The sequence below is a fragment of the Saccostrea echinata genome, unplaced genomic scaffold, assembly GCF_033153115.1.
Source record: "Saccostrea echinata isolate AGI-Se365-2 ecotype Australia unplaced genomic scaffold, CSIRO_AGI_Sech_v1 ptg000062l, whole genome shotgun sequence".
NCBI lineage: Eukaryota > Metazoa > Mollusca > Bivalvia > Ostreida > Ostreidae > Saccostrea > Saccostrea echinata.
This window is the reverse complement of record NW_026889811.1, coordinates 5,802,365-5,829,891: the sequence shown is the minus strand read 5'-3', so window position 1 is coordinate 5,829,891 and position 27,527 is coordinate 5,802,365. Positions and strand designations below refer to the sequence as shown.

Below are 27,527 nucleotides of genomic sequence, written 5' to 3'. Positions count from 1 at the left end.
GTGAAGGGGATTCAAGTTTGTTCAAATGAAGGGCCACGCCCTCTTTCAAGGGGAAATAATAAAGAATTAGTGAAAAATTAATAGCATCTTTTAAAAATCTTCTTCTCAAGAACCACAAAGCTAGGGAAGATGAAACTCACGTGGAAGCATCCTCAGGTAGTGTAGATTCAAGTTTGTTCAAATCATGACCCCCGGGGGTAGGGCGGGGCCACAGTGGAGGATCAAAGTTTTACATAGAAATATATAGGAAAAACCTTTAAAAATCTTCTTCTCAAGAACAGCAAAGCCATGATGAGTCATATTTATATGGAAGCATCCTCAGGTAGTGTAGATTCAAATTTGTTCAAATCATGACCCCAGGGGGTAAGGCGGGGTCACAATGGAGGATCAAAGTTTTACATAGAAATATATAGAAAAAATCTTTAAAAATCTTCTTCTCAATAACAGCAAAGCCATGATGAGTCATATTTATATGGAAGCATCCTCAGGTAGTGTAGATTCAAGTTTGTTCAAATGATTACCCCAGGGGGTAGGGTGGGGCCACAATGGAGGATCAAAGTTTTACATAGAAATATATAGAAAAAATCTTTAAAAATCTTCTCAGAACAGCAAAGCCATGATGAGTCATATTTATATGGAAGCATCCTCAGGTGGTGTAGATTCAAGTTTGTTCAAATGATGACCCCTGGGATAGGGAGGAGCCACAATGGGGGATCAAATTTTTACAAAGGAATATATGGGAAATTTTTTAAAAAATCTTCTCAAGTACAACAAAGCCATTTGTTATATTGACATGAAAGCATCATCAGGTAGTTTAAAATTCAAGCCCCCCCCCCCCCCCCCCCCCAATCTTTTCAATACTGAACTGATTTGTGCTTTTGCCTTGCCAATGTGCTCAGGTGAGCGATGTGGCCCATGGGCCTCTTGTTTAAATATATCAGGTACTTGTTGGCTTAGAATCATCAAACTTTGTCAGTTGATGCATCTTGGGTCCTCAAAGTATGTCATCTTAAAAGTAGGTCACTGTGACCTACTTTTGAAATTTTATGGTTATAATTTTAAAACTATTTTAGGTATTAATTGGCTTAGAATCATTAAACTTAGTTGATGCATTTTTGGTCCTCAGAGAATGACAAGTGATAAGTAGGTTACCATGACCTACTCTCAGGTACTAATTGGCTTAGAATCATCTTGGGTTCTCAGAGTGTTTCATCTAAAATGTAGGTCATGATGATCTTCCTTTGGAATTTCAAGGCTTTTTCTAAATATACAGGATACTTAGAGGCTTCAAATAGAAGTGATAGGTTGTACAGTTTATCAGAAGAGTGATTCAAGGCCCTTGGATCATATACTGGAAGTAGAAAATCAATAAGGGAGGGCAACTATGTTAAGACAAACTGTTCAAGTTGGAAATGCTAAGGTTATTGAATTACGGCCACTGCTTTCTCACTTTTTCTAGGTGCTAACCCTATGGTGAGGGTAGCCCTAGTCCAGGCCCTATGTTACCCAAACTCTGATGCATTCAGTCTCAAGTTTTGTAGCTTATTGGGGTGTGTTGCAATATTTAGAATAAAGAAGGTATATTTTCTTTGCAGTCTTCATGTGAAGATGATTCAAAAGTAGAAGACAATGACGTAGGTCGATTGTCGTCAACAGATGCTGACAGTGATAGTAAGTAGTGCAAAAAATTCATACATATTGGTATGGTTGAAGTACATGTATTTTACGAAAATAATTGTGCATGTCTCTAATTTATGGTTCATATTGCAATTTTTTCCTAAATTTTAGGTGAAATTGGGACCAAAGTAGAAGTTCAAGTCAGTAAGAAATGGTAAGTTTTGTATGGAGTAATGTTTGGAGGAATAATGAAATGGAATGAGGAGGATTTTAAGTAATGTCGGGATTTCTTTTTGATTTTAGGTACACTGGCAGGGTGGTTAAAGTCAACCACGCAGACAAGAAATGGAAAGTCAAATTTGATAACAATCCCAGGGACAAGTATGATAAATGGTAAGTGTTTTATATAGTGTCACATTACTGGTTTCTTATTATAGTACATTATATAGGTGGAATACCTTAGATGGATTTGGAAAAGATCATAACTGCATTATGTAAAGATGCAGAAGCTTGCACATTTTGAATTTTAGCTCCATGTTTTGTATGTTTAGGCACAGTGATGCACACTTAACTCATGAATAGAATGCAATACTCGATTGTGATCAAGGTTATGAAGTAGTGTGAGCTTTGAGTGATTTTGTGCTTTCATAGAATATCTGTAGATCAGGAAGACATTTTCTGAGATATAGACTTAAAGATGATGAATGAAACAGTTCATAAACACTTGGAAATGTGATTTACCAGCATTTAGTCAAATATTAAAAAAGAAAATAAGGGTGCAAATGATATAGTCAATGATCAATATCTTAACAACTGACATCACATGAATATGAGTACTTCAGCGTGATAATAGCTAATGTTGCAATGATAGAGGGAAAACACGTGAAAATCTTACCTGTGGTCAGTGGAGTACTTGTATATAGGAAATTCTGATACCTGATGTGTGACATTACAGAACCTTTTCTCCCCTAATAACTGTTCAGAATTATGTTACACACACTAGTGGGAGTTTATTTCTTGAATGCACAGCTGTGTTGATTAACCATAAGTCGATGGAATGATTTGCTTTGAATTGCCCAATCTGAACATCTTAAGTTTTTTTTTTTCAGAAATTTGTTCTAAAAAAATAGTCATATCAGAATAAAGCTACCATATTGGACTTCAGCTCACAATGTCATATTGAACTGGATAGACTGAAAAGTGGCAGTAATCTGGTGTTACTGCTATCTGGAACTTTTATTATATACCTTACTTTCTTTACAACTGCTTGGCCAATATCCGTAGTCAAATATGAAAGAAAGTGCCATTAGTATTTAAAGGGCAAAAAAAATGTGTACAGTCGGAAGTCTACATTCCGTATATGGATAGGTAATAAAAGAAATTATGGAAAGAAAGTGAAGTTACAAAATATTTTTATATTTTTTGAAATTTAGTTGAGCTAAGATGGCATCTGGTGAGCACTGTGGCATTTGTGTCCTATTGCTTCTGAGAAAGTTAAGATTGTCATTATGAACAAATCTAGAAAATATGTATCAATTAATGAACAAAAGTGTGATTATGTCCCATATTTTGATATTTACCAGTACTGTGCACTGTGTCTTTTCAACAACAACAAATAAAAGTGGAAGAAAAAATCTCTCCTTAGGTTTGTACTATTACCTGATTGTCAGAAACAAGATGATGTACTTCTTTTCTTATACACATTGTAAATAAGTAAGCTGTGAATTGTTAAAAGGGCACAATTATGGAAAAAAAGTACACCATATGAGTAATGAATTAGGTAATAATCATATACATGTATGTATTGTCAGGCAATTCAATGCATGTCTAATTAGGGCCCTGCAAGGAATTCTGGGTTCCCTATAGTAATCACTCTGTCTGTCTGTCTCTCATTCTTCCATCCACAAATTTTCTGTTTTTTTTCCAATAACTTTTTTGTAGTTGACCAATTAAGTTCAAATTTGGTATGTTGGTTGAAGAGGCAGTAAGACATATTTTGATGCTAAGTTTGGTTCTCTATGTCATCCACTTTGGAGCTGGGGTGGTGGGGTAGATTCCTTAACTTTACATTAGAATGAATGCCAGGGCAAAGAGAGATAACTGCTGAGAATGTTCCTATTGTAAACTGTGAAAGCTGCAACTAGTCCTATGAGATTAATTAACTTTCCTCTTGAAGAAAATCCAAAGCTTTATCTGTTTCTGTCAAATTGAGATTAATTAACACCTCTGTCTGCAAATGAAGTTTGTTTTGAAGTTAAGGTCCATTCTGAATGATTTACATTCTCTGAAATGTGGATTTAAATAATGTTCATACTTTATTTTGGTAAAATACACAATGAGTTATGATTTTCTTAAAAAAAACAAGATATACATAAAGATATGTTTTTTTAATGGGTTTTTTTTATTTATTTACTTATTTTATTTATTTATTAATTTTTTTTTTTTTTTTTTTTTTTTGCTGCCATATGTAAATTCAAGAATACTATTAATTTTAACCAGTAGTCCAATAATAAACTCATTCCATCATTACTGAAAAAGTTCTTATTGTAAACTTGGGAGAAAAGAATGTGAGAGCAGTACAATTAATCCCCTGGGATTAATTATCTTGTCTAGGGCAGAAAATTTTCCAGGCTTATCTTTGTCACTTTAAGATAAATTAACATTTGTCTGCAGTTGATGTTTGTTTTGAAGGTAAGGTCAAGCCTGGGTGATATTTGCATTCACTGAAGGCTGGCATTTTATAAAACACATGCTTTATTCTTGTTTAAATATACATTTAATTGAGTTATTATAGATATGATGTTTTTTACTGCCTTATGTAAATACAGGGATACTCTTTACAGGTTGTTGGATATTTATGAATTATCTTGAAATTTTATACAGTTGTTATTGCATATTCTTCTTTGTATATTTTTCAATTTTTGTAATCAATTAAAATTCTCATTCTGTAAGCTGCACCCTTATGTTTCTACCCCTTGAAGGGGCCCTTGCTGACTGGTCAGTTTTCTAGTTCTAAATGAAAATTTGTAGAAATATCAGTCTTGCATTAAATTATAAGTATGATGCAGCTTTACTGAGGAATTGTAAGAGAAGAAAAAAAATCATTGCAGCTTTATTATCTCCTTGTAACGAAGTTGAAGGGTATATAGTAATGCGCTTCTGTTGTGTGGGTGGGTGAGTGAGTGCATGCATAACGAAAGTTACACAAGTAGTAATTTATATCTAATCAGTGTGCTCTTTTGTGAAGGGATGCTCCACTTTGTGGTGCCCTTGTTACACAATTTATTGTCACAATTGCAAGGTATTTGAAAACTACAGTATAACTGTTGAAGATATAATATATAAATACTGCATATAGTTGAAGGTAAGATTGAAAATTTTCTTCCCAGGAAAACCATTGTCAACTGAGGTGCAGCCCTTAACTACATGCAATATTTATTGGATTATACAAATAAAGGTGAAACAAGTGCACATAGATTCTGCACTTTCAATATTTTTGCGAATATCACCCATCATCAAGTAATGTTGACTGTTGCTAAGTTCTGGTTTCATAATTTAGAGGATAACCATATTTTTAAACAAATGTTTCTCCATGAATCAAATTCAACTAATTTACGTGAAAGTATAATACTGAGAAATGGAGCTCTTTCACTACAATCACCTGTAACCTGCTCCTAGTCCAGAGGAATTGTGGGGGTTATTTCCCTTTGTACGGTTGTCTGTGTGACTCATTCCAGCCTTGATTCTCTCTCATACAATGTGACTTCTATTTACAGCAAGACTGCCACTGAGAGGTTTATGTATGTCCAATAGACCTAATTCCTATACCATCTTGATAAGGCCTTTCACACCCATTCTTAGTGATGTTAGTCATAAGACGAAGACAATGTTTATATGGAGATCCACCACTGACACCATCAGATAAAATTGTCCCGTTATACTGGTCAGTCTAAGGAGCTGTTTATGTCAGTCACCCCCCTGTCTTTTGTGTCCATTGTCCTGGATCTTCTTGACGCTATCATTTCACTGCATGATGCTGACATTTAAATGTACCGTCCTTACCCCATCTGACACAGTGGACCACCTCTAGGCCATTTAAATGAAGAAAGAGTACAAATTATTGAGGAATGTCCAACATTTAAACTGCCACAATTCATGTATGTTTTAAAAAGAAATTAGCTTTAAAATTTGGAGATTTTTTAACACTATCGAAGCCTCTGTTTATGGCATTTTCTTTTTTCCCCATTATTACTCATGGTGTATTTGCATAAAAAAAACCAGACCAATAATTACTAAAATGTATTGGTGTGTCAAGAAATCTTTGATTAGCTGGGACTTCTTTTTCCATTTACTTAATGAAACCTTCACTGCTTCCAATGTTTTCACACCAGTTCCTGTGAATATTTTGGGTCTCTATCCAAATTATCTGTGACAGCTGTTCCTATTCCTGAATCCTTGTTCCTTTAGGAATATAATCACATAATCCATTTTTTGATTGACACCTTGCCTCCGGATAGATACAGAGATCTCTAGCGAATTCTTTAAAGAATTATTTTCTTCAGGGATGTAGATTGCATTTGACTGGTGGCCCGACGTGCGAGATGTTTTTCTTTTGGAGATGTTTCGGCACCTTACTTGTAAAATTTAGCTGCTTGCCTATCACAGAATGTGTTTTCCTTATTATTGTTCTGGCTAGATCTGTCGAGAATTTCAGGCATCTTCGTTGGTTCTGACACAGCAGCATGGCAATTGGGAATAAAGAGTTTATTTCTTTGCGAAAGTGATTAAAAATTTACAAGTACCGTCCACAGTCGAGTTGTAAATTTTAACCAATTGTAAGCAATATAATTTTATGTCTATGTGAAGCAATTAGCACTGTCCCTTATGTGTAATTTGCCGATATTAGCAAATGCTGAAGGATTTCATTTAGCAATGGACTGCATAATGCTTCAAATCTCTGTGGGGACTCGCAACTATTATTTTTTGTGGGGTTAAGTTATTTCTTGCTAATTTTTTATGGTTTTCTCTCTTAATGAAACTGAGTGATGAATATATAATATATATTTTCCTAGTGTAGTTTTCTTTTCAGACTGTCATGCTGAATCTTGATTATTGTTGTTAATCAATTTACTTATATATTATAGAAAAAAAATGGTGTGTTAACTCTACAAAGTCTACACTAGCTGTTCATCAGTATTAGGGGTAATAAACCATAGATTCAACACACACATCCCATCCCAATCCCTCAACCCCTTTCCCTTTCCCCTCATAAGAGTATATACATGCATTTATATGTAAAAAATTAGGAATTTGTGAACTGAGAGTGAAAATAAATAATGTAGCAGTAAATGCATAGTTTATTACAACTAATTCTTTAGTATATTTTCTGATTTCTTTAAAGTCTGTTAATCAAAAGGAAGCATCCAGCATAATGGAGTCCCCAGTCATGAGGGAATCGTTTGATCTGGGTATTTGTGATGAGCCAGTTAGGTCATTGATACTGACTCTGGGATGCAGTGATTGGAAGCAAAGTGATCGTTTTCTTCAGTGGGAGTATCATTTGACAAAGAGACCAGGGTCTGTGGTCATTTGACAAGGGAAAATTACACCCGTGTCTCGACATTGATGAAATTTTAATCAGATGTTACATGGATTTTTTTCTTTCTGCGGGTGCACTAATGCAAGTGGCCTTAGATCTTGTGTTGGCTGTGTTGCTTTGAATGATCTTTTGATGAGGTGCTCTTCCTCATTGTTCTTTAATAAAATCATTTGTGAGATTGAAAAAAAAAAATGTTTCTTTTCTACTTTTTATGATCCCCAAAAAAATAAATATGAAAAGTCTTGCAGGAACTCCAAAATTGAGAAGAAAAATTTATTGATATAGCATCGTACTTTACTTGGACAGGAGAAGCAATCTTCATTAAAAGTCTGTAATTAATTGTCAATTTTCTTCCTAAATATAAAGGCCATTTGCAAGAATATACCGGTAATGAAATTCCCAACATTATAATATTTGGGCCTGAATGTGATATATCATTTTTCTTCATCTTTTTCATAACAAATTGAGATTCCTTTCATAATTTAACACTACTGAGGTGCTTGAATTGGAGCTTTAATATCAGTGAAGTTACTTAAGATTTCTTATTAGAATCCCATTTTGGGAAAGTTAATACCTTGAAATGTTAGTTGTTATGTAAGAAGGTATAAAATTCTTATGTATTTAACACTGGTAAGTGATCAAGGATCATTATATCTGTAATGGCAATTGGAGATGGGATACGATCACGGGGAAAAAAAAAATTAATTTCTCAGTGACGTACATTGGAATTCTTATCATTTGATTCATATTGTACCATAGTCAACAAGATGTCAACCGAGAGGTGACAAATTACAATATTTGGAATCTGTTTGAAAACATTGATATCACGTTGGAACAATAGATGTACAGGTAGGGGATAGAGACTGATTAGTCGTAGTGTCAGATGCCATACACCTCAGTAGCCATGCGGTGGTGTGTGGCCACGTGTGCTATACCAAGAATTAGCCAGCAAAGGCCACAATTATCACTCCTCCGTCAATATTTTACCAAGCTCCTGATACATACCTCAGTGTTTCGGGCTGTTTGAGATGTTTCTCCGTGTAGATAATAAAACAAGTTGTTAATGTGTGGTGTTTGTAATGAGGTAATTATAAGGGGGGCTATGGAGGAGTTGTCCTGGGGAGATAATCCTTACCTTTGTTAAGAGTTCTGAGCTTTTGTATTGGGACTGGACTGACCACAGGTTATGGAGGCAGTGTATTCTCTCAGTGGGGATTCTCAACCACTTTATTTATCAAGTCCCCAGAACTGAACTGTTATGGTAGGGCAGTGGTGTGATTGGGGACAGGCATGCTGGGTCCTGGGTGGTGTTTTCCCCACCAGGTCTTATCCCTGGCACGTTCCAGAGACACTCTAAAGAACTTAATTAAATTGTGTTGGCTCCACTTCCCTTGAAAAAAGTTGTAAAGTTACTGTTTATTTTGGACAGAAGTAGAGTAGTCATTACAGTGCAGGGTATTGTCAGAATACAATGCTGTCCTATCAGTCAGAGTGGGGAACCATATTGTTTGCTTTATTAGCCTCATCTAATGTTTGAACCCAGACCACAAAACATGAGCTAAAACTAAAATAAGTATTAATGAAAAACTACTGTTGTATTGCTGGTTGGTCCCTATCAAATTACACTCAGAAAGGAAATTTGTGCATTTAATTCAGAGAAACAGAACCTTTCTTTACATTATTTTTTTTTCCTTCAGGTTTGACAAAGGTGGTACAGATATCAAACTCCTTGTAAGTATTGTGCTCAAATGTAAATGGCTGTTATTCAAAAATGCCACATTATCTTATTTGATCTGCATTCCATAAACCCAGGTTTAGAAATAAATGAGAAACAAGAAAATACTCATATGTTTAAACTGTTTTTAAAAAATGATTGAAAATATATTTCAAATGAGAAACAGAATATAGATGATGAATGAGTGAAGTTTGTTTTGTAGAATGGTCATCCACCTTCATCAGAGTCCACAAATCACACCCCACCCTCCCCGGCCTCCTCCCAGGACACAGCGGCAGAGACGCCATCATCGTCAACAGCAACAACTGCCGTGGCAACGTCATCTGATCAGGTGACAGAGGAAATCGCTAACGGCTACAGGTTAGGTTTCATAGTTCATTGCTCCTATTCTTTTCATTGTACAGTAGATAAATGATGAAACTTCATATTTCTAGAGTCATGAAGGTAGCGAGTGTATCATATTTGGTTCACGATTATTAGATTAATTCATGGAAAGAAGTATCATCGATCTGTGCAAATCATAAAACTCTGTGCAAATCATAAAACTGTTGCTGCTACAGAAAACATGCAAAAAAAAAAACATCCACCAAAGAGTTTCTTAAGCTGATGAGATTCCAGTTGTTAAATTTTTATTACAACAGTTATATCCATATCAGCCATATATCCATATCAGCATTAGAATGCATAATAAGGTCTTCTTTCTGTTGTTGCTGAAGCAGACTGAGTAATAAATGTACATCATATTTTATAAGAATTTTGTATTCATAAGTCTTTGTCTTTTTTCAAGAGGGTCCTATGACAGTTTTGCACTTCCCATATCTCTAATAAAGAATAAAAATTTTGCATTGGAATCAGTTTGGTATGTAGAAGTTTTTTTTTTATTTTGTAGGACCTGTTTGCGATACTTCTTGCCTCCTCAGTGGATCATGGAGAAGGATACTATCACAACCATGACGCTGCAGGAACTGGCAAATTTCCCCCTAGATGATTTTTTTGATCACTACGAGAAAGGCCTGCGAAAAGTAGGATTTTTTAATACATTTTCCAAATTGAAAATTGTGGAAAATAAACAATGAATTAAAAAATTCATGAATTTAAAGGGTAGTGTGTTTGGATGAAACTGTGTCATAAAAATGAAGGATAGTTTTGAAGTTTGTTTTTTTCCCTTCTTTTTTAGTTGGTTGGAAATTTTCAAACTGAGGCAGCACAGAGAAAACAGGAGAGCGATGCGGCCGTATCCAAACTGTCATCTGTCAGGAAACTGATAGCCAAACTCCTCAAGTCAATCAATGAGGTAAGCCATTAGATAGGACGCGGGCAGTATTCTAATATACAGTCAAACTTCGTTACCTGAAACTCAATGGGACCTAGAAAAAACTTCGAGATATCCAGGGTAAAATACTTAAAGAATAAGGGGTTGGGACCTCCAAATCATTTTGACATATCCATGATATTCGAGATATCAGTATTCGGTGTTCGAGATACCGAAGTTCAACTGTATATACATTATTGTATTGTGATGCATGGTTTACAAAATGGTTATCAAAACACTCATTCCATTATGAAATATTTTTGTAATATATATTGCAGTAAGTTTATAAAAGTGAAATACATTTAAATCTTGTTATCTCGAACTGAACAGGAGCAAAATAAAACTTTGAGATATCCAAAGTTTTGAGATATTGAGTGTAAAAAAAACATTGCAAAAAACATGGTTGGGACTGCCAACTCCTTCGACATATCTCTGGTATTCATGATATCAGTGTTCAAGAAAACTAAGTTCAACTATCATGATTTCTTGTTATACATACCTTATCATGATCAGTGTATTATGAAATGTATCTCAAAATATCTTAATTATTCTAAGCTTAGATAAAAAAAATTAGAATTTTGTTAAAATGTAACTCCACCCTTTGAAAGTTGTGCTGTTGACCTCTTGGTAAAAAAATATTATCAAGTCAGTGTTATTTATAGAAAAATGGAGTATTGTCTAAAAGTAGAAGGGGGTTTGGGGTTCCTCCCCTAACAGGGGGTTGAGGGGGAAAACTAGAGTAACCAGGGATTTCATTATAGGCAGGGAAATTCCCCAGCCCCTGGGTCTAAGGGACAAGCCTGTCCTGTATGTGATTTTATGATCCTTGTTAGTAGATAATTGTATCTCGCTTTTTTTTTTTTTTTTTTTTTTTTTTAAATAATCTTCAGAAATTGTTCCGATTACCAGCAGTTCAGTAAATGAAACAAATTGAATTTATCTGATATTTTATGTGTCCCTGTTCGCAATGTCATTCTTCAAGGTAACAAGACTACGTGTGAGAATTGAGCATCAGGATATAACACTCTTGCAGTTTAACTGAGTTGGGTTAAAAATGGAATGCGATAAATTTTCTAATCTTTCCTATCTTGGAAATTTCAGCACGAATAGAAAGTAAATGCAGGAAACTTGGAAAGCATGTCCAACATCTATCAGATTTAACAGCTTAGAGACTAAGGCTCTTTGGTCTTATCAGTAAAACTTCTAATGTGAAAAAAAGCCTTTGTGAAATTTTACAGTTTATAGTCTACCATCTTATGAAAGTTGATGTTTGTTTGAATGGAAACACGTGTTTCTCATCGTGATGCTTAGGATTTCATACAAGTGCACTAAAGATGAGGGTCTTGACGTTTCTTTTTTCTATTGGTTAAAGTTATCTTGTTGCTAGAGTACCATTTTGCATGATTTGGGCAGTAAAAATACATGGAATTCAGAGAGAGAGAGGCCCTCTTCAGACAAGCCTATACATTACAGCATCAATATTCATATTATTGTCAGCATTAATAGCCAGTATCAATACACCATCTTCCAATACAGAATTAATTGGCGTACATCCCGGCTTGCAATGGCAAATTTTGCCACCTCCATACTGCAGATAATGTCGTCTGTTGCTTGCTTCATGATTGATGTGCACCCAGGGACCATTATTTTCCAAACGCAAACTCTTCCGTTAAAAGGGCCGATAGCATTTCTTTCCCATTGCCGGATAAAACTTTCCTTGTTTTTTTTTAGAAAGGGGATGTTGGATCGATTTTAAGAATATTAGTCGTTACATATTCTACTGAAAAGGGGAAGACAGCATTTTGGCGACATTAGAGAGTTTCGTTTACATGGACTGATAAGAATCTCTATTAATTGCTTGGGGTTTTTTTTTGTAATGTTCAGGAAAATTAACAGGCGTTTGCTGTATGAAATTTTTTTTCTGGTTAAATCTTCATGTGCAGTGATTACAAAGCGATACTGCTTTGAAGGTGTTCTTTTTTTTGTTTGTTTGTTTGTTTTTAAATGGGACTAACTTACCAAGGAAATAAAAATCACAAGACTAAATTCTGTGAGAAAAAATAAAGAAGAAATTATACTAAAGGTTTTTTTTTTCTCTGGATGTGGAAGTTTTTTGCCGAAATTTGAAAGAATATATGTATAATTTTGTAAACACCTTTTATTTTGAAATGTTTATCAACAGTAGCATCACTTCTATGTGTTTCATGTTTTTTTTTACATTGATGAAATGGTCTCACTAGGGAAAGAATGTTACCACAAAATTAGATAGTTTCATTATACGTACCAATACGTAGGCAGAGGATGAAAAGGTTTTGAATCAACATTTAATTTTAATTTTGAACACCTGTATTTTATTGGATGCCTTTTATTGGGTCTTTTGTATGGTCGACAAGAGACAGCTTTGAAATTTGAAGCTCTATAATACTGTTTTAGAACCCATTCTAATCCTTTGCAGAAAACTGCCAATAAAAAGTAGAAATGTGAGAATTTTCAAAAATATTTACTGTTCTTTGTTGTTTATCTTGTTAACGTCAGTTTAGATATAAATACCTATAAGCAAAAGTCATTTAGCAGTGGTCATTTAGCACATTAGTTTATTAAATTTGCTAAATGAGTGCTGAAAACTATTCCCCCCAAAATGATTTGTTAGTGAAATTCCCTAGGACTGAACAAGTTTTCTGTAATAGCGTAGAGGACAAACTTAAATCCCTCCTACATTTAGTTGAGAGTGTATTTTATATGGCATTCTGTCGGATTGCCACAAACATATTAAATGTTTTCTGGACGGATTTGGTTACCTTTAGTACAGTCACAGAATAGCTGATGTTTTACTTTGCTGACATTGTGCATATGTTCAGCGTTTTGGTCTCTTTTGCTCCGGTAACAGCATTGTCATTTTATGGTTCTTCATAATAGATTTAAATTAAAGCCCTTTAAGAGGATAAACTAGAATTCAAGGGATCATATGAAACCAGAATGTTTATTGTAGATTCATTGGACAATTTTATAGGTCCAATATGTATATGTTACAGACACTGAATCTTTATGGCCAGGTTTATTTATTTTAGACCTATTTCTTTGATGGCCTCCTAAAGAGGTCACTGGTTTCTTCTTGATATTACATAAAAGGGTAGTGGTTAAAGTATTTCCCATGCATCATTTTACATAATCTAAAAAAGTAATTGTATGCAGATCAGTTCAGAATGAACTATTTCTTGTCAGATTCTACTACATCAGCTATCATGCATATGGACTATTTTTATTTTATCTCCTAAAATAAGACTAAGAATTCTCATCTATTTACAATATATTTTTATATCTCTTGTTTTTAGAATTAAAGAAAAAGTTGACTGAATCATGAAAGTTAGACTTTGGTTGTCCTCCCCCCTAAAAAAAATCTATGCAAAAAAAAAAAAAAAAATAAATAACTCTTTCTTTTAATGATTGCCATGTACATGTATTTATTAGTTAGGCCTTAGAACTTTAAAATAATGTTTGTTTGCCCTCTTTGGACTCAGGATTAAAAAATTAATGTTGAATTTTCAAAATGTATTATCCAGAATGCATAAAAACATTGCTTCAAAAAGTTTTGAGTCAGGCCATTTTTAGCCAGTGGGTCAGGAGAGGGCAACCAAACAATTTTTTAAAGATGATTTTAGTTTTTTTGTTTGTTTTTTTTTCTTCAATTTTTTGCAAAGAAAACAAGCAGATCAAATAAATCATGTTTCAAATTGACATGGAATATATGTAGGTTTAAATAAACATTTAGAGAAGGAAAGAAAAATATGAACATTTTAAAAGGGTAGTTTGAAAAGTTGAATACCAGTATCATAAATTATAGTGCAGGCTCAGAAAGGATTTTTTTTTTCCAAAGAGATACATTTTTTTTAGAGAAATTGACAGGATCTGTGATGTACTGAACAGTACATTGTGAATGAATATGTTAAGGAAAATTATCTAGCTATTTGACAGTAAGGATTGATTTGAAACGGGGGAATGACATGCAGTTTTTCCCACCTGAGAAGTTGATCTGGCTAGATCTCCATGCTGGAGTGTTAATGTGATTGGTGACCACCCAAACGTTAAATTGATCCTCTTGTCACACTGTTACGAATATCTGTTAAAGACCCTCTTCTGGTTGTTATATATGCAAGATGCTGGGTACATTTAGTACTCCCACAGGTGTAGTCAGATCTTGTTTCCCCATAAAAAAAAGAAATATACAGAGATTGTCATCCACTGTGGTGTCAGTACGTTGAGTACGGACCTAATTGAGACGTACAGTACTGGAAGTTGTACATAAGGAAAACTGTGTGAATAAAAAAAAAAGAGATTTACAGCAGATAAAATCAACGACGTAACAGTTTGATGTGCAAAATAATGCTTGTAGTGAAGTTCTTGTGTGACTGATAAAAGTTGTGTGCATACACAAGTGTAATGTTTGCAGTGGTAATCCTAAGCCATATCATAAAGCAATACTAGTCTTTAAAAAGTTCAATAATGCTGATATTTGTACTTAGAGGATTTAACTACTTATAATATTTTTAAAAGTATCGATGATTGGTCTAATTTTATTTTCTTTTTGCAGGAATTTGATATCGATCCAGAGGCAGATGGAGACCAAGTCGATGAACTCCTTGCCGCATGTGTAAAGCAGGCCGTCCAGTCACAAACATAGGACCTCCACCTCATCAGATCCAACCCTCAAAATCTCATCAAGTAACTACTGGGCAGTTCTCTGCTGAATCCCCCTAAACAGTGACTGGGATATCCCTTTGTTGTCCTCCCTGAGTTTGGAATGCTGGGATATGATTCTCCTCTCATCTGTTGATGCTGTGATGAGAAGGTGGTTCGTTTTGAACTACTCAAACCTTTTCCATGCTTACATCACTTGCCATAAGTCATTATAAATTAAAATCCACCAAGGATCAAAATTTTCACAAAAATAATTTTTTTGTTTTTTACCATGGTGTTGCTTTGCTTCATTGTGATGGATACATAGGCTTATTTTGTCAAACATGTTTATGTAGTTCAGTTCACTGTTAGACACAAAATGTTCAATTTTTGATCAGTCAATTCACAGGTCTGTGTTGACTGATTTTTCAGTGCTTGTTAATTAGAGAATTGTTTATGGTGTCATTAAGGTATAAATAGATAATAATTAAGATTTAAAGATTTACATAAAAAAAGCCAGTCAGCTTTATTTTGTTTCATATTTTAAATGTTGTTTCACAAAGTATGAAAGATAATGCATAATACTTTGATTGGATTGTAGGATACCAAAGTGTGATTATTTTTAGTCTCCTGATCAAGGTAATTTAATGCTAAGTATTGAAGAGCACAACCAAAATAATTCAGGTTTGTTGCTGTAAAAAAGATGTTTTTCCTTATGAAAATTATTACACTTTGTTTAAAGCACAGGCTCTTAGATCATGAAACTTTCGTAAGCTGTAAAGTGTGAAAGATTTAAGAAAGTTGCAAAAAGATTCTTCAACTGGTGCCAAATTTTCATTTTGTAAAAGACAGTAATTTGAAGATTTGGCAAGATGTCCCATAGAATGTTTTTATGTCTTGTGCAGTTTTTCTCCATGTCTTAAAACATTGCTTAGATTCATGTTTCATGCATTAGTGACCCGGTTGACAATATATGCTTTTTTTTTTTTAAATCAAAATTGTTACAATCCTTTCCTTCTCCTGTAAATTTTGAGAAATCTTATGTGCGATGGTCAAAAGTCTTAAGAATATATAGGTAGAATTAAAAATGCTGACTGTGGATTTGTGCGTCATTTCCATGAATGCAACATATACAGGATTTTTCTAAGTACATATATTAAGTTTTATGGAAATATGAAAAGAGAAAATGAATCTCCAATTCAAGGGGTAGATCATTTAATCTGATCAGAGGTGTACAATAATTCACCTACCCAAAGGTCTGATGTAAGGTATGCTGAAGCCTTTCTCTTGTGTACTGGTATGTGAGACATGTTTGTAAATTTTATAACATGTATGTGTTTAAATACAGTGTGCCAGAGCTAGGAAGTTATTCCAATTCTTTAATGTGTCATGATGGAAGGTTCTACAATATGTGTGTTGGTAAATCAAGTCTTGTATGTAGTAGTACGTTATGTGTGATAATTGAATAACTTGGCTTGTAGAATTGACATACTGACAAAATCACTCGATATTCGGTAAAAGATGCCATCACATAGATAACTTCTTTAATGAAATGAAAATATACATATAAAACTTCTGTTTTATATGGTACATATATCACAGGTCATGTTCTGGCTCTACAGCATACTGTGGGTAATTTCTGCAGTTTTCTCATTTATGTGGTATTAGGCATATGAGTAAAATAAAAAATATGCAGGATCTTGTATTTTATTGAGTAGAATCATGAAAAATGAGAAAGAAACAAATTTCAAAAAGCTTGGAACTGAAGAAATTACCCATTATATATTACTTTTCTTTTAACTTTTGATTCAGTCTAATCCAATCATAAGCACGGAGTACAAAATATGGTGGAACAGATATTCTCTGATGTCCTAAATTATAGAGAGAGTCATTTTTTAATTTGTTTTATTTGTAGGTTTGTGTATATGCATTTTTTAGTGTTTTGCTTTTTTAAGTAAAAATCCCAACTCACTCTCAGGTTGCTATTTCATATTTTATAAATTACTTGTGTTTATTTATAATTATGATTCAAATTGACGTGGTTGTCTTTGCAACAGTGCAGATTAAAAAGTTGGAGGGAAAATAGCAAATAAGTTAACAATTCCAAGGTCGGTATTTTAATATAGGTAATTTTATTTTGGTTTTTAATTTAGAGAAAAGTAAAAGATAAAAATAAGTACAAGTGTATTGTTTTGTACTTTAAATTTTTTTTTTTTAATTGATCAAACTACACTGCGTATAATTTATATGGTCAGAATATTTATAGTTAAGGTTGTGAACTACAAGTTAAGATTTTTTAAGAATATTGTAAACAAGGGTCACAAGAGTAAAGTTAGAATTTCTTGTGATTTACCATCCTTTTCTTAAAGAGTGTTGGAGCTTTGACAATTTCAATCATTGAGAATATCATTTCACATCGCAAAACACCCGTGTACTTGTAAATACGTGTTTTATCAGGTCACAAGAATGGCATTGTTTATATCACGAGACCAATGAGTTTGAATGATATGTGTGAGCGCAAAAGTCTGTACATACTAGAATAAGGTTGTATATAATACATGTAGATTGTGAACTTGCGATATAAATATAACTTGTCATTTTAAAGAAATGAAACAATAAAACCTTTCTCAAATCGAATTGTCTAATTTTGAATTAATTTAGGTTTACATCCAGAAACAAACTAATTTTACTGTAGTTTAATTGTACAATAATAAAGGGATACTTTTAGCAGTAGAAGTTTTTTAGGTTGCCTAGCTGTTTTGTATTGTTGGTCTTTCGTTAACATGGAAACATTTTCAGCTTCTTCTCTGAGACCACTCAACAAAGTTCAACTAATTTTGGTATATAGCATTTATGGACAAATGGGAACAGAAATTTTTAATTTTATGATCTCCACATACCTGGGTCCTGAGGGGTGGGGCCAAAACAATCAATTAATGGAATCTTAAAAAATCTTTACTCCTGGACATCAAGCAGTCAAAACTGTTGGCTTTGAGCCCTCTATCAAAATTTTTGAATTCATGACCCCAGGGTCAGAGTTCTGGTGTTAGGGTGATGCTCTATTGATCTTGTAGTTAAATGCATAAATTCTTTAAAAATCTCCTCTTGCCCTGCATATTTAGCAGACTATGTGACTAGTTATGATGAGAAAGAGTGCCTCTTCGAAAATTTGAAATTCCTGGCCCCTGGTTCAGGTTCTGGTGTTAGGTCTCTATTGATTATTTGGTAGAAATGCATTAATTCTTTAATAATTCTCTCTGCTTCTAAATATTAAATAGACAAACTAAGTGCATTGTTATGAGTAAGGGTTCCTTTTCCAAAATTGTAAAATTCATGGCCCAGGGTCAGGGTTTCTTTGTTAAGGCAGACCTGTATTGAATATATATTGAAAGTGTGCATGCATTGATTCTTTAAAATCTTCTCTCCTCTTGGATATTAAGCAGACAAACTAAGTGCATTGTTTAAATGAGTAAGGATGCCTCTTTTAAAATTTTGAAATTCATGGCCCCCAGAGTCTGGGCTCTGGTGTTATAGTAGGACTCTATTGATTAGATAATTTAAATGTATTCACTCTTTGACATTCTTTTCTGCTTCCGGATATTAAACAAACAAACAAAGTCATAATTAAGATGAATAAGGGTGCCTCTCCCAAAATAATGAAATTCATGGCCCCAGGGTCGGGCGTTCTGGTGTTGGGGCAAAGCTCTATTGATTTCATAGTAAAAATTCATGAATTCTTTGAAAATCTTTTCTTGTCCTGGGTACTAAGCAGACAAACTAAGTGCATAGTTATGACAAGTAAAGGTGCCTCTTCCAAATTTGTGAAATTCATGACCTTTGGGTCATGGGTTCTGGTGTTAGGATAGGGCTCTATTAATTATATGCTGAAGATGCATAAATTCTTTGAAAATTTGTATTAAGCAGAGAAACGAAGTGCATGGTTATGATTAGTAAGGGTGCCTCTTCCTAAATTATGAAATTTATTGCCCGTGGGTTCTGGTGTTGGGATGAGGCGTTTGAGTAGATATTGAAAACACATTAATTCTTTAAAATTCTCTGCTCCTGGGTATTTAGCAGACAAAGTGCATGGTTATGATGAATAAGGGTGCATCTTCCAAAATTGTGAAATTCATAATCCTTGGTCAGAGATTAAAGGTGCTTAGACACAGATTTGAGCCTAATATTTTCTAAAATTTTCTGTATAATATCACGACCTATATATTGCAACAGCATTTCACACGAAAATGTAATTAAAAACTTATTTTATCTGGAAATTATTGGAACTACGAATTCCGGGATGCGTTTGATTAACACATCTTTGCACCTACACAAATTTTAACTTTATCCTTAATATTTAAGAAAAGAAGCGATTTTGTTATGTATTAATGAAAAATATTACATCTATAATCCAGAAAATTCAGAGTAGAAATGTTCGAAAGCAAAACCAACTCACCAGTATTGTCAGTCCGTGCTCTGTGATGTGTACAGAGTTTAAGAAATTGAACACACCCGTGAAATTAACCTGTTTTTTGTAAACAGGGCACGAGCTCTGTTATTTGTTTACGATTCACCGGGTGTGTTCAATTGTTAAACTCTTCACACACCACTGAGCACGGACTTACAATACTGTGAGTGGGTTTTGCTTTCGAACATTTCTACTCTGAATTTTCTGGGTTATAGTTTAAATATTTTTCATTAATACACAACAAAATTGCAACTTTTCTTAAGTATTAAGAATAAAATTAAAATTTGTGAAAGTGCAAGGATGTGTCAATCCAACGCGTCCAGAAATTCGAAGATTTAATAACTTCGAGATGAAATAAGATTTTTTATTATATTTTAGTATGAAATGCTATAGCAACATATAAGTCATGAAATTATGCAGAAAAATTTGAGAAAATATTAACTTCAAATCTGTGTCCAAGCACCTTTAAGGTGTTAGGCCAGGGCTCCATTGAATCTTTAGTGAAAATTCATTAATTCTTTAAAAATGTTCTCCTGGACATCCAGAAGGCCAAAAAAGGTAATTAGCAAGGTTTTTTTAACACTCTTACCCGCCCCCTTTTTTTTCCAAAGAAGACGCATCTCTCTGTTCAAGATTGTACTGAAACAGTTGTTCTCTCTTATGGACGAAGAAACTCCAGGTTTAAACAAAAAGTAATTGAAAAAGATTAAAATTCAATTATCATAAAGTGAGTCAAAAATATTAGTACCCAAAGAAAGGTTTTGTTACAAGGAATACACGTGCGAAATATGAAAGCCCTAGCACCTACTATACAGAAATCATGGCTAAGGTTAAAACTTGTCAAAAGTATGTCATACTTCAAGGTCAAGATCATGAGGTAAAAAAAAATATTGGTACCAAAAAAAGTGAAATATGAAAGCCCTAGAACCAACATTCAAAAGTAATGGCCAAGGTTAAAGTTTCTCTCAAAAGTAGCTCTAACTCCAAGGTCTAGGTCAAACTCCAAGGTCAAGGTAAAAAATGTTGGTACCCAAAGAAAGGTCTGTTCACATGGAATAAACTTGTGAAATATCAATCAAAGCCCTAGCACCAACTGTTCAAAAGTTATGACCAACGTTTTTTTTTTGTTTTGTTTTTTTTTTCCAGAAAAACAGACCAGTAATAAATAAATAAATACATGTAAATAATAGATAAAAATACATGTATAATAAATAAAAAAAAATTTTTATTTAAATAAAGTAATGCACTTCACAAAAATTCCTAGCAAGTTCGGAAACACCTTGTCACAGATAATGCACATGTCAAATATAAAAACCCGACCTCTTCTCGATCAAAAGTTATAAGAAAAGATAATTTTTTTAAAAGTAGGTCAAACTCTAAAGTAAAGGTCACGGGGTCAAAATTCATAGTATATTTGGAAAGTTCTTGTCACGGGTAATATACATGTGTAACATGAAAACATTATTTTTTCTCATTCAAAAGTTATGACCAATTTAAACAATTTTAATGTTAAAACTTTTGAAAAGTAGGTCAAACTTCAAGGTCAAGGTCACGGGGTCAAAAATCATAGTTTATTATGGAAAGTCTTGTCACGGGTAATGTACATGTGAAATATGAAAGCCCTATCTCTTCTCATTCAAAAGTTATGACCGAGGTTAATGTTTTTGTGACAGACAGACGGACAGACAGATGATTGAGATTTAATGTCCCCTCGCTTTCGCGAAAGCGAAGAACAAAAAAGGTGTGTCGGTGTGTTAGATACACGGTAAGTTAAGATTAAAATTAGAGTAAGTCAAATTAATCGAGATAAGAAAAGTAATACGCAGACAGAAAAGGCGAAAGAGTATCAACTACTCCCCACAATTTTTCTGCATCAGATTTTTCCCCACCGAAAGCAGGGACATTAAATCTCATTCGTCTGTCAATCTGTCAGTCTGTGAGTGTCTGTCATAAAAATTTTAACTTTGGTTACATCTTTTGAATGTGAAAAGATAAGGCTCTCATATATTTCACATGTACATTAATTGTGACAAGACCTTTCCAATTACTGTACTATATTTTTTTATCACATGACCTTGAACTTGAAGTTTGACCTACTTTTCAAAAAAAAATTAAACATTACGTTAACCTTAGTCATAACTTTTAAATGAGAAGACTTTCATATTTCACACATACATTAACTGTGATAAGACCTTTTTAAATATACTATGATTTTTGACTCCGTGACTTGACCTTGTAATTTGACCTACTTTTCATAAATTTTCAATTATAACCTTTGAATAAGAGAAGACGGGACATTCATATTTGACCATCCTCACAATGTCAAGGTTTTGTGATTTCGGAACTCCATATTGTGGAGTTCCGAAATCACAGAGCCTTGACATTGCGAGGGTGATATTTGACATCTGCATTACCTGTTTCAAGATCTTTCCAATGTATTCTAATTTTGACCTCGTTTAACCTTCAGTCTTTTTCATTTTTTTTTTTACATTGGTAATAACTTTTGAATGAGAGAAGATAGGTCTTTTATATTTCACATGTACAATGTATATTACCTATGGCAACACCTTTCAGAAAGAACTATCATTTTTGACTACAAGACCTTGACCTAGAAGTTTGACCTACTTATCAAAAATTTAACTTTAGCCCTTACTTTGGCTTCAGAAGATACAGGGCTTTCGTATTTTTTTTCACATGTGCATCACTTGTGGCAAGACCTTTCGGATTATATGTTGGCCTTGATTTGAAGTTTGGCACAATTTTGAGAAGCTTTAACCTTTGCCGTAACTTTTATTGATTAAGGTAGCACTAAACACCCATGAAATCTGTTTTAACTCACTCATTTCTCTTAAGTACACTAGAAAAAAAAGAATAATATCACTATAATGTCAATAATTAATGATCTTTGTTAGAAAATTAATTAGTTGTGATATGCTCTTCGCCATATTTTGTAAAAGATTAGAGAATCCTATAAGCTTATATTGGTCCTTCGAAAGCCTACATTTTAGGATGTGGTTATGTCATCTACATGCAATATGACAGTCTGTTATTAAATGCATAGTAACTTTTGATCCATGTTTAGTAGATACCTGATATTTAGACATATTCATAAGGAGTCCCCATTCTTTATACACAATAAAGGTCAAGGTCATATCTTGAGGTCAAATATTGTGACGTCATCTACTGATATTCTTTTATTATTTTGAATTGAATAGTTTTTTTTTAAATCGCCAAAATATCTGAAACTGCCGGTTCAATGTCCCTTATTTTGACACATTTTAATCTGGGTTCTATTTCATCATTCTGTTTTTTTTGTTGTTGTTGTTGTTTTTGTTGTTGTTTTCCATTCCTGGGTTATGTATGTTTTATTTTTTCTTATCACATTCTACTCAAATGTATATCGATATGATTTACTGAAATTTAATTACAGAAAAGTTGTCTAGTATTTATAAAAATCATCACTTAAGTTTGCAAAAGATCAATCGATAATTTTTTTTAAAAATGCATATTCTGAAGTGCAATGCCTGATTTCACAGTCTTCTTACAGGGGTCTGATAGGTCATATTTCAAGCTATAATGGCAAAAATTGTGCGGTTGAATTTCTTTCAAATTGCTTATAAAATGAAATTTTTTGCATCCTATAGTAAAATTTTAAAGTTTCAAACAAAAAAAATGAATTTGAGGAAAAATTCGATCTATCTATTGTGTACTACCTTAAAAGTAAGATTTGTATGATGAACAGACAAGACAGGACACACAAACAAGACAGTTACAATACGCCATAAATGATTGCATCCCAACCACGAAGACACCGGAAGCGGGGGACCACAATTCTTTAAATTTCCTTTTTTTCCGAAATTCTGAGACTAAAAATTTTGAAAAAAAAAAATCTTAAATATATTAAATGCGTATTTGTATATATAAAAAGGGTCATTAGGAAATTATCAATAAATAAATAAAGGGATAAACAAAAAAAAACATACAAGCAAAATTAAACAGAACATGTGTACATGCCAAAAAACAAACAGCAGAAAACTAGAAATAGTTGAGGCTAGATCACGAACAGGATTAAACACAATAAAAGCGTCATAATCGCTATCATTTACAGGAATTTTGCGTTAAGGTTTATTAGGTCAGTTCCTACCATCACGTGTTACTGAAGTGTTGAATATGCGTTTCTATTTCTTTTGCAACATATTTTTCCGTAGTGAAAAAAGGACATCCATTTAATATCTATACTTTAACTTACTTTCCAAAACTTACTCACCGTTTGTTTCTGTGAAATGTTTATCCAAATTTGAACACTGGATTTATGATTTTTTTTTTTAATTAGCTTATTTTTAAAAAAGAAAATAAAATGCATTCTAGAATTTTCTATTTCTGAAAGAAATATTTACACCTAGTAGAAGCATATCATGTAGATTTTGAATTTACCACTTTGAAATGCTATAAGGTCTTAAATTATCAAATGTTATCAATAAAATTTGACATATATACTAATCCCCCAATCTCCTTCAAATTTTGCCTAAAATTTCAAATTTCATTCGACTATATATATTTAAAAAAATATTAAGATAAACCCAATGTTCGTTTTATCTATCGCCGCACGGCAAGAGAGTCACCGACGTCGTTTTACTTTTCGGCACTCATTTTCAGTTCATCCGGATATTTTTTTAACCTCTTGCGTGCTTCTTTTTAATAATATTCACTGCCATTTTGCTATCATCCGTCTTGTTTCGGGTTGTAGTATTAAAATTACTTGAATTTTGTTCAAATACTGTTTTTTAATTGCATTCCATTTTGTGTAAGTTGTATGCATATTATCAGATTCAAACTTAGGTCCAAGTGAAATGTCATAACGACGTCGGTCCATTCTTGTCGTGCTGCGTTAGACAAAGCCCAACGTTGTGTTCATCTTAATATTAAATAAAAAATACATTGCAGATATCTAAATGAAATTTAAAGGGCAAAAATCAAAATAGACAGAGGTATTAGTTTGTAATGTTTTGATGAAAACTTTCGATTATTAAAGATTTTATAGCAGTTGTGACTACTTTTGGATCAACCCTCGTACAAATTTTACGAATATTCATGTTGAATTCGATATGGTACAAGTAGTTTACAGCATCTCTCCAAGAGCTAGTTAGAAAAAATTTAGCGGAATGAACTGTGTCATGACAATAATAACAATTTCCTCTAAAATCAGAAGCTATGCCTTTAAACAAAGGTATACTCATATTTGGTTGTCATTACGTCACAAGGCATAGTTAGTATATATAAAAAGATCCCAGAGTGGAGGAAGCGATACGAATTTCTCTGCAGTATGCATATGTTGTGCAAAGTTTGAGCCAAAGGTAGGATTTAAAAACCTAAATAAAAGTACATGTATTTTGGTGTGTATGAGGATGATAACTGTCGTGGGATCACGTGATAATTCATGTAAATATGCGGCTTATGCAAATTATCACGTGCTTCCAGGTAGGTTATCTAAATCTAAATGTTATAGTACATTTGCCTTCCATCTACAACTTCAAACACTCCCTGTAAGTTTTGAGAAAAAAAAAGAATTTCGTCATCTTGAATCACCTGTTTACTGCCGTTTCTATATACATAAAAAAATGGACTGGAACAAGAATCTTTAGTTTGAATGGAAGAACAATTAACAAAGTGTAAATTTTGAATTCTATCTTTTGGTATTAATATTGAAAAAGTGAAATATACTTTTCTTATAACTGTACAATGTAGTAATGTATGGATAGAAATCAAGCAACCTATCCGTTGTTATTCTTATAATCCAACTAACTACTGACTCGAAAGCGGCGACTAGCTAGTATAGAAGCTAAAGCTGTGATTGTCGTGTTCGATGTCCCGACCTGAGTACAAGCCGTCGTTCTCGTCACGAGGAGTGCGTTTGACCGCCTAGACTCGTCGTCCCTCCATTTGCCACCACTGGTGACAAACTTGCTACCATTGTTTTGCATTAATCATATGTTTAAAGACAGCACATCATGAAAACAGACGTGTGTGTTTCAGCGGTAATTGTCTAATCAGAGAGTGTTTCTTCCATAATGACCCGTGCACAGTTCTCTGGTTTCAACATCCGCGCGCAGTTTGGGTTGTGAGGTGTGTGTGGTCGCTAGTTGTTAGACTGACTTATTTGAATTCCCAACTTTGCTTCGATTGAATTTTATGAGGCAAATGTATAATTTTACGTAAATCGTTGACGTTTATTATTCCTTTTGAAAGGCTGGAATTCTTTGAAGTTCCAAAATACCCTGTGATTTAGACGAATAAGATTTTAATTTCAGGTATTTTTGTTTAAGCTTAAAATTCGGAAAAGTTTGATGCCGTTGCTTTTAAATTTGAAAAACTATATGTAGAATTTATATTTATGGTCTTGCCTTTATATGTACACGTTTTCATTTACATTTTATCAACTTTTTTTTTTGCCTCCCAATGAAATTATATATCTTTTTATAGAAAGTAGTTACCCCAGAGGAACAGTTATTGCATGGTTAAAGTAAGATTTTTTAAAACCAAAATAGTTAGGTTTCTGAAAATATTTTCTTTAAAAAGCTTATGCATTTTTTTTCTTTAGACGAGGAACGATGCGTTGACATAAAAAGAAGTATTATAAACAAAACTTGAAGGAAGTTACATACTCCTTTGCTTGATTTTTCTACATACCCTCTGTAATTAATTAACAAAATTAATTAAAACGTTAGACGTCTGAGTTTATCACTTACATCATAAAGTCTATGGAAATGGCACGAGGAGTTCCTCTTTTAGCGTGTGTTTACAACTTATCCAATAGCAAGATTAAGAAAAATAAAATTAAACACACACACACACAGACACATACACACACAAATAAGCAAAACAAACCATCGAGGAATTAAAAAAATATATATCAAAACGATACTTACAAATAAAAACAAAATTTGGACAAAAGTTATTGATAATGCAACATCTGTAGCGTTTAATTTCGTTAAATTTTAACAAACTAATTAAGTTTTTAATTTTTTCTTTAATTGTTTGGAAACCTTTAAACAATTTTGCTAGAATCTCTCATTTGCATATGGTTTGTTCCTGCAATTAAGGCGGTATGTTTGTTTGTTTGTGTATTTTTATAATATATAGTACATGTGTATTGTAAATTTAAAAAAATATCAATTAATACATTTTAATGAAAAAATCCAAACATACAGCATAATTGCTCTGAGCATATAACACTATTTTTCATTTACAGACGATTTATTGTCTTATAATAGATAGAATTACAAAATGATATGAGTAAAACAAATCAATAAGCACAAGTGATTACATAACAGAAAACACTATTAATGAGCCTTGAACATCAATCGAACATGCACTTAGCGTATCACTTACAAAACAAACAAAACAAATTTTTAGAATTACATGTATTTCCATGCATTTGTAAAATGTCCATAGATCAATAGACAACATTAACGTGTAACTCCAAGCTCTGGAAATATTTCAAAGTCATAGAAAAAATTGAGATTAATCCTCTCCCCTCTCTCTTTCTCTCTCACTCTCTCTCAGGATAAGGGTAAATTAAATTTTAAATATGTATAAGTTTTTTTTAATTGTTACCAAGCTTTTTATATTTACATATGAAGTAAAATATGTTAGGTGAAAAGTGAAACATGAAAATTAAAATATATATATATATCATCGGCCATGAACTCTTACCAAGGTCCTTTTTCTTTCTTTTCTTTTTTTTTTTGGGGGGGGGGGGTCACAAACGAGCTGTGAAATTACGGTACAGTACATTTTAAAATAGTCCCGTATTTACACAGAGACAGACTTTTCATATATAATTTTTCATCAAACGTATGAAGGAAATAACCAGTATACATGTAGCTACAAACTGAGAAATTATATTGAAATTTACTTTCAAATGAAATTGATTACTTTGAATGTATGAAATTATAATGATAAAAAATCTTTTTTGACTTGTTGCTAAGTATCTCATATCTATTAATTTAAACCGCTCTATGAAGGAATATCTTGACTTCTGACAGGAAATGAAATAAATAAAATCGGGTATTTGACAAAATATAAATCTGTAATTTTTATCATAAATTAGTAGATGGTTGGGGCC

General features: G+C 33.1%; 1 protein-coding gene across 1 annotated transcript in view; it reads left to right on the top strand.

Moving 5' to 3' along the window:
* Positions 1 to 17,229, top strand: part of LOC133175532 (ATPase MORC2-like) — a 37,330-nt gene extending 20,101 nt beyond the window's left edge. Inside the window, exons 22-29 of the mRNA XM_061310649.1 lie at positions 1,596 to 1,671; positions 1,789 to 1,831; positions 1,921 to 2,010; positions 8,914 to 8,947; positions 9,154 to 9,311; positions 9,841 to 9,973; positions 10,129 to 10,245; positions 14,852 to 17,229. Of these exons, the coding sequence (XP_061166633.1) occupies positions 1,596 to 1,671; positions 1,789 to 1,831; positions 1,921 to 2,010; positions 8,914 to 8,947; positions 9,154 to 9,311; positions 9,841 to 9,973; positions 10,129 to 10,245; positions 14,852 to 14,941 (741 nt within the window). The 3' untranslated portion in view covers positions 14,942 to 17,229. The remainder of the gene's footprint in view (positions 1 to 1,595; positions 1,672 to 1,788; positions 1,832 to 1,920; positions 2,011 to 8,913; positions 8,948 to 9,153; positions 9,312 to 9,840; positions 9,974 to 10,128; positions 10,246 to 14,851) is intronic.
* The last annotated feature ends 10,298 nt before the right edge of the window (positions 17,230 to 27,527 follow it).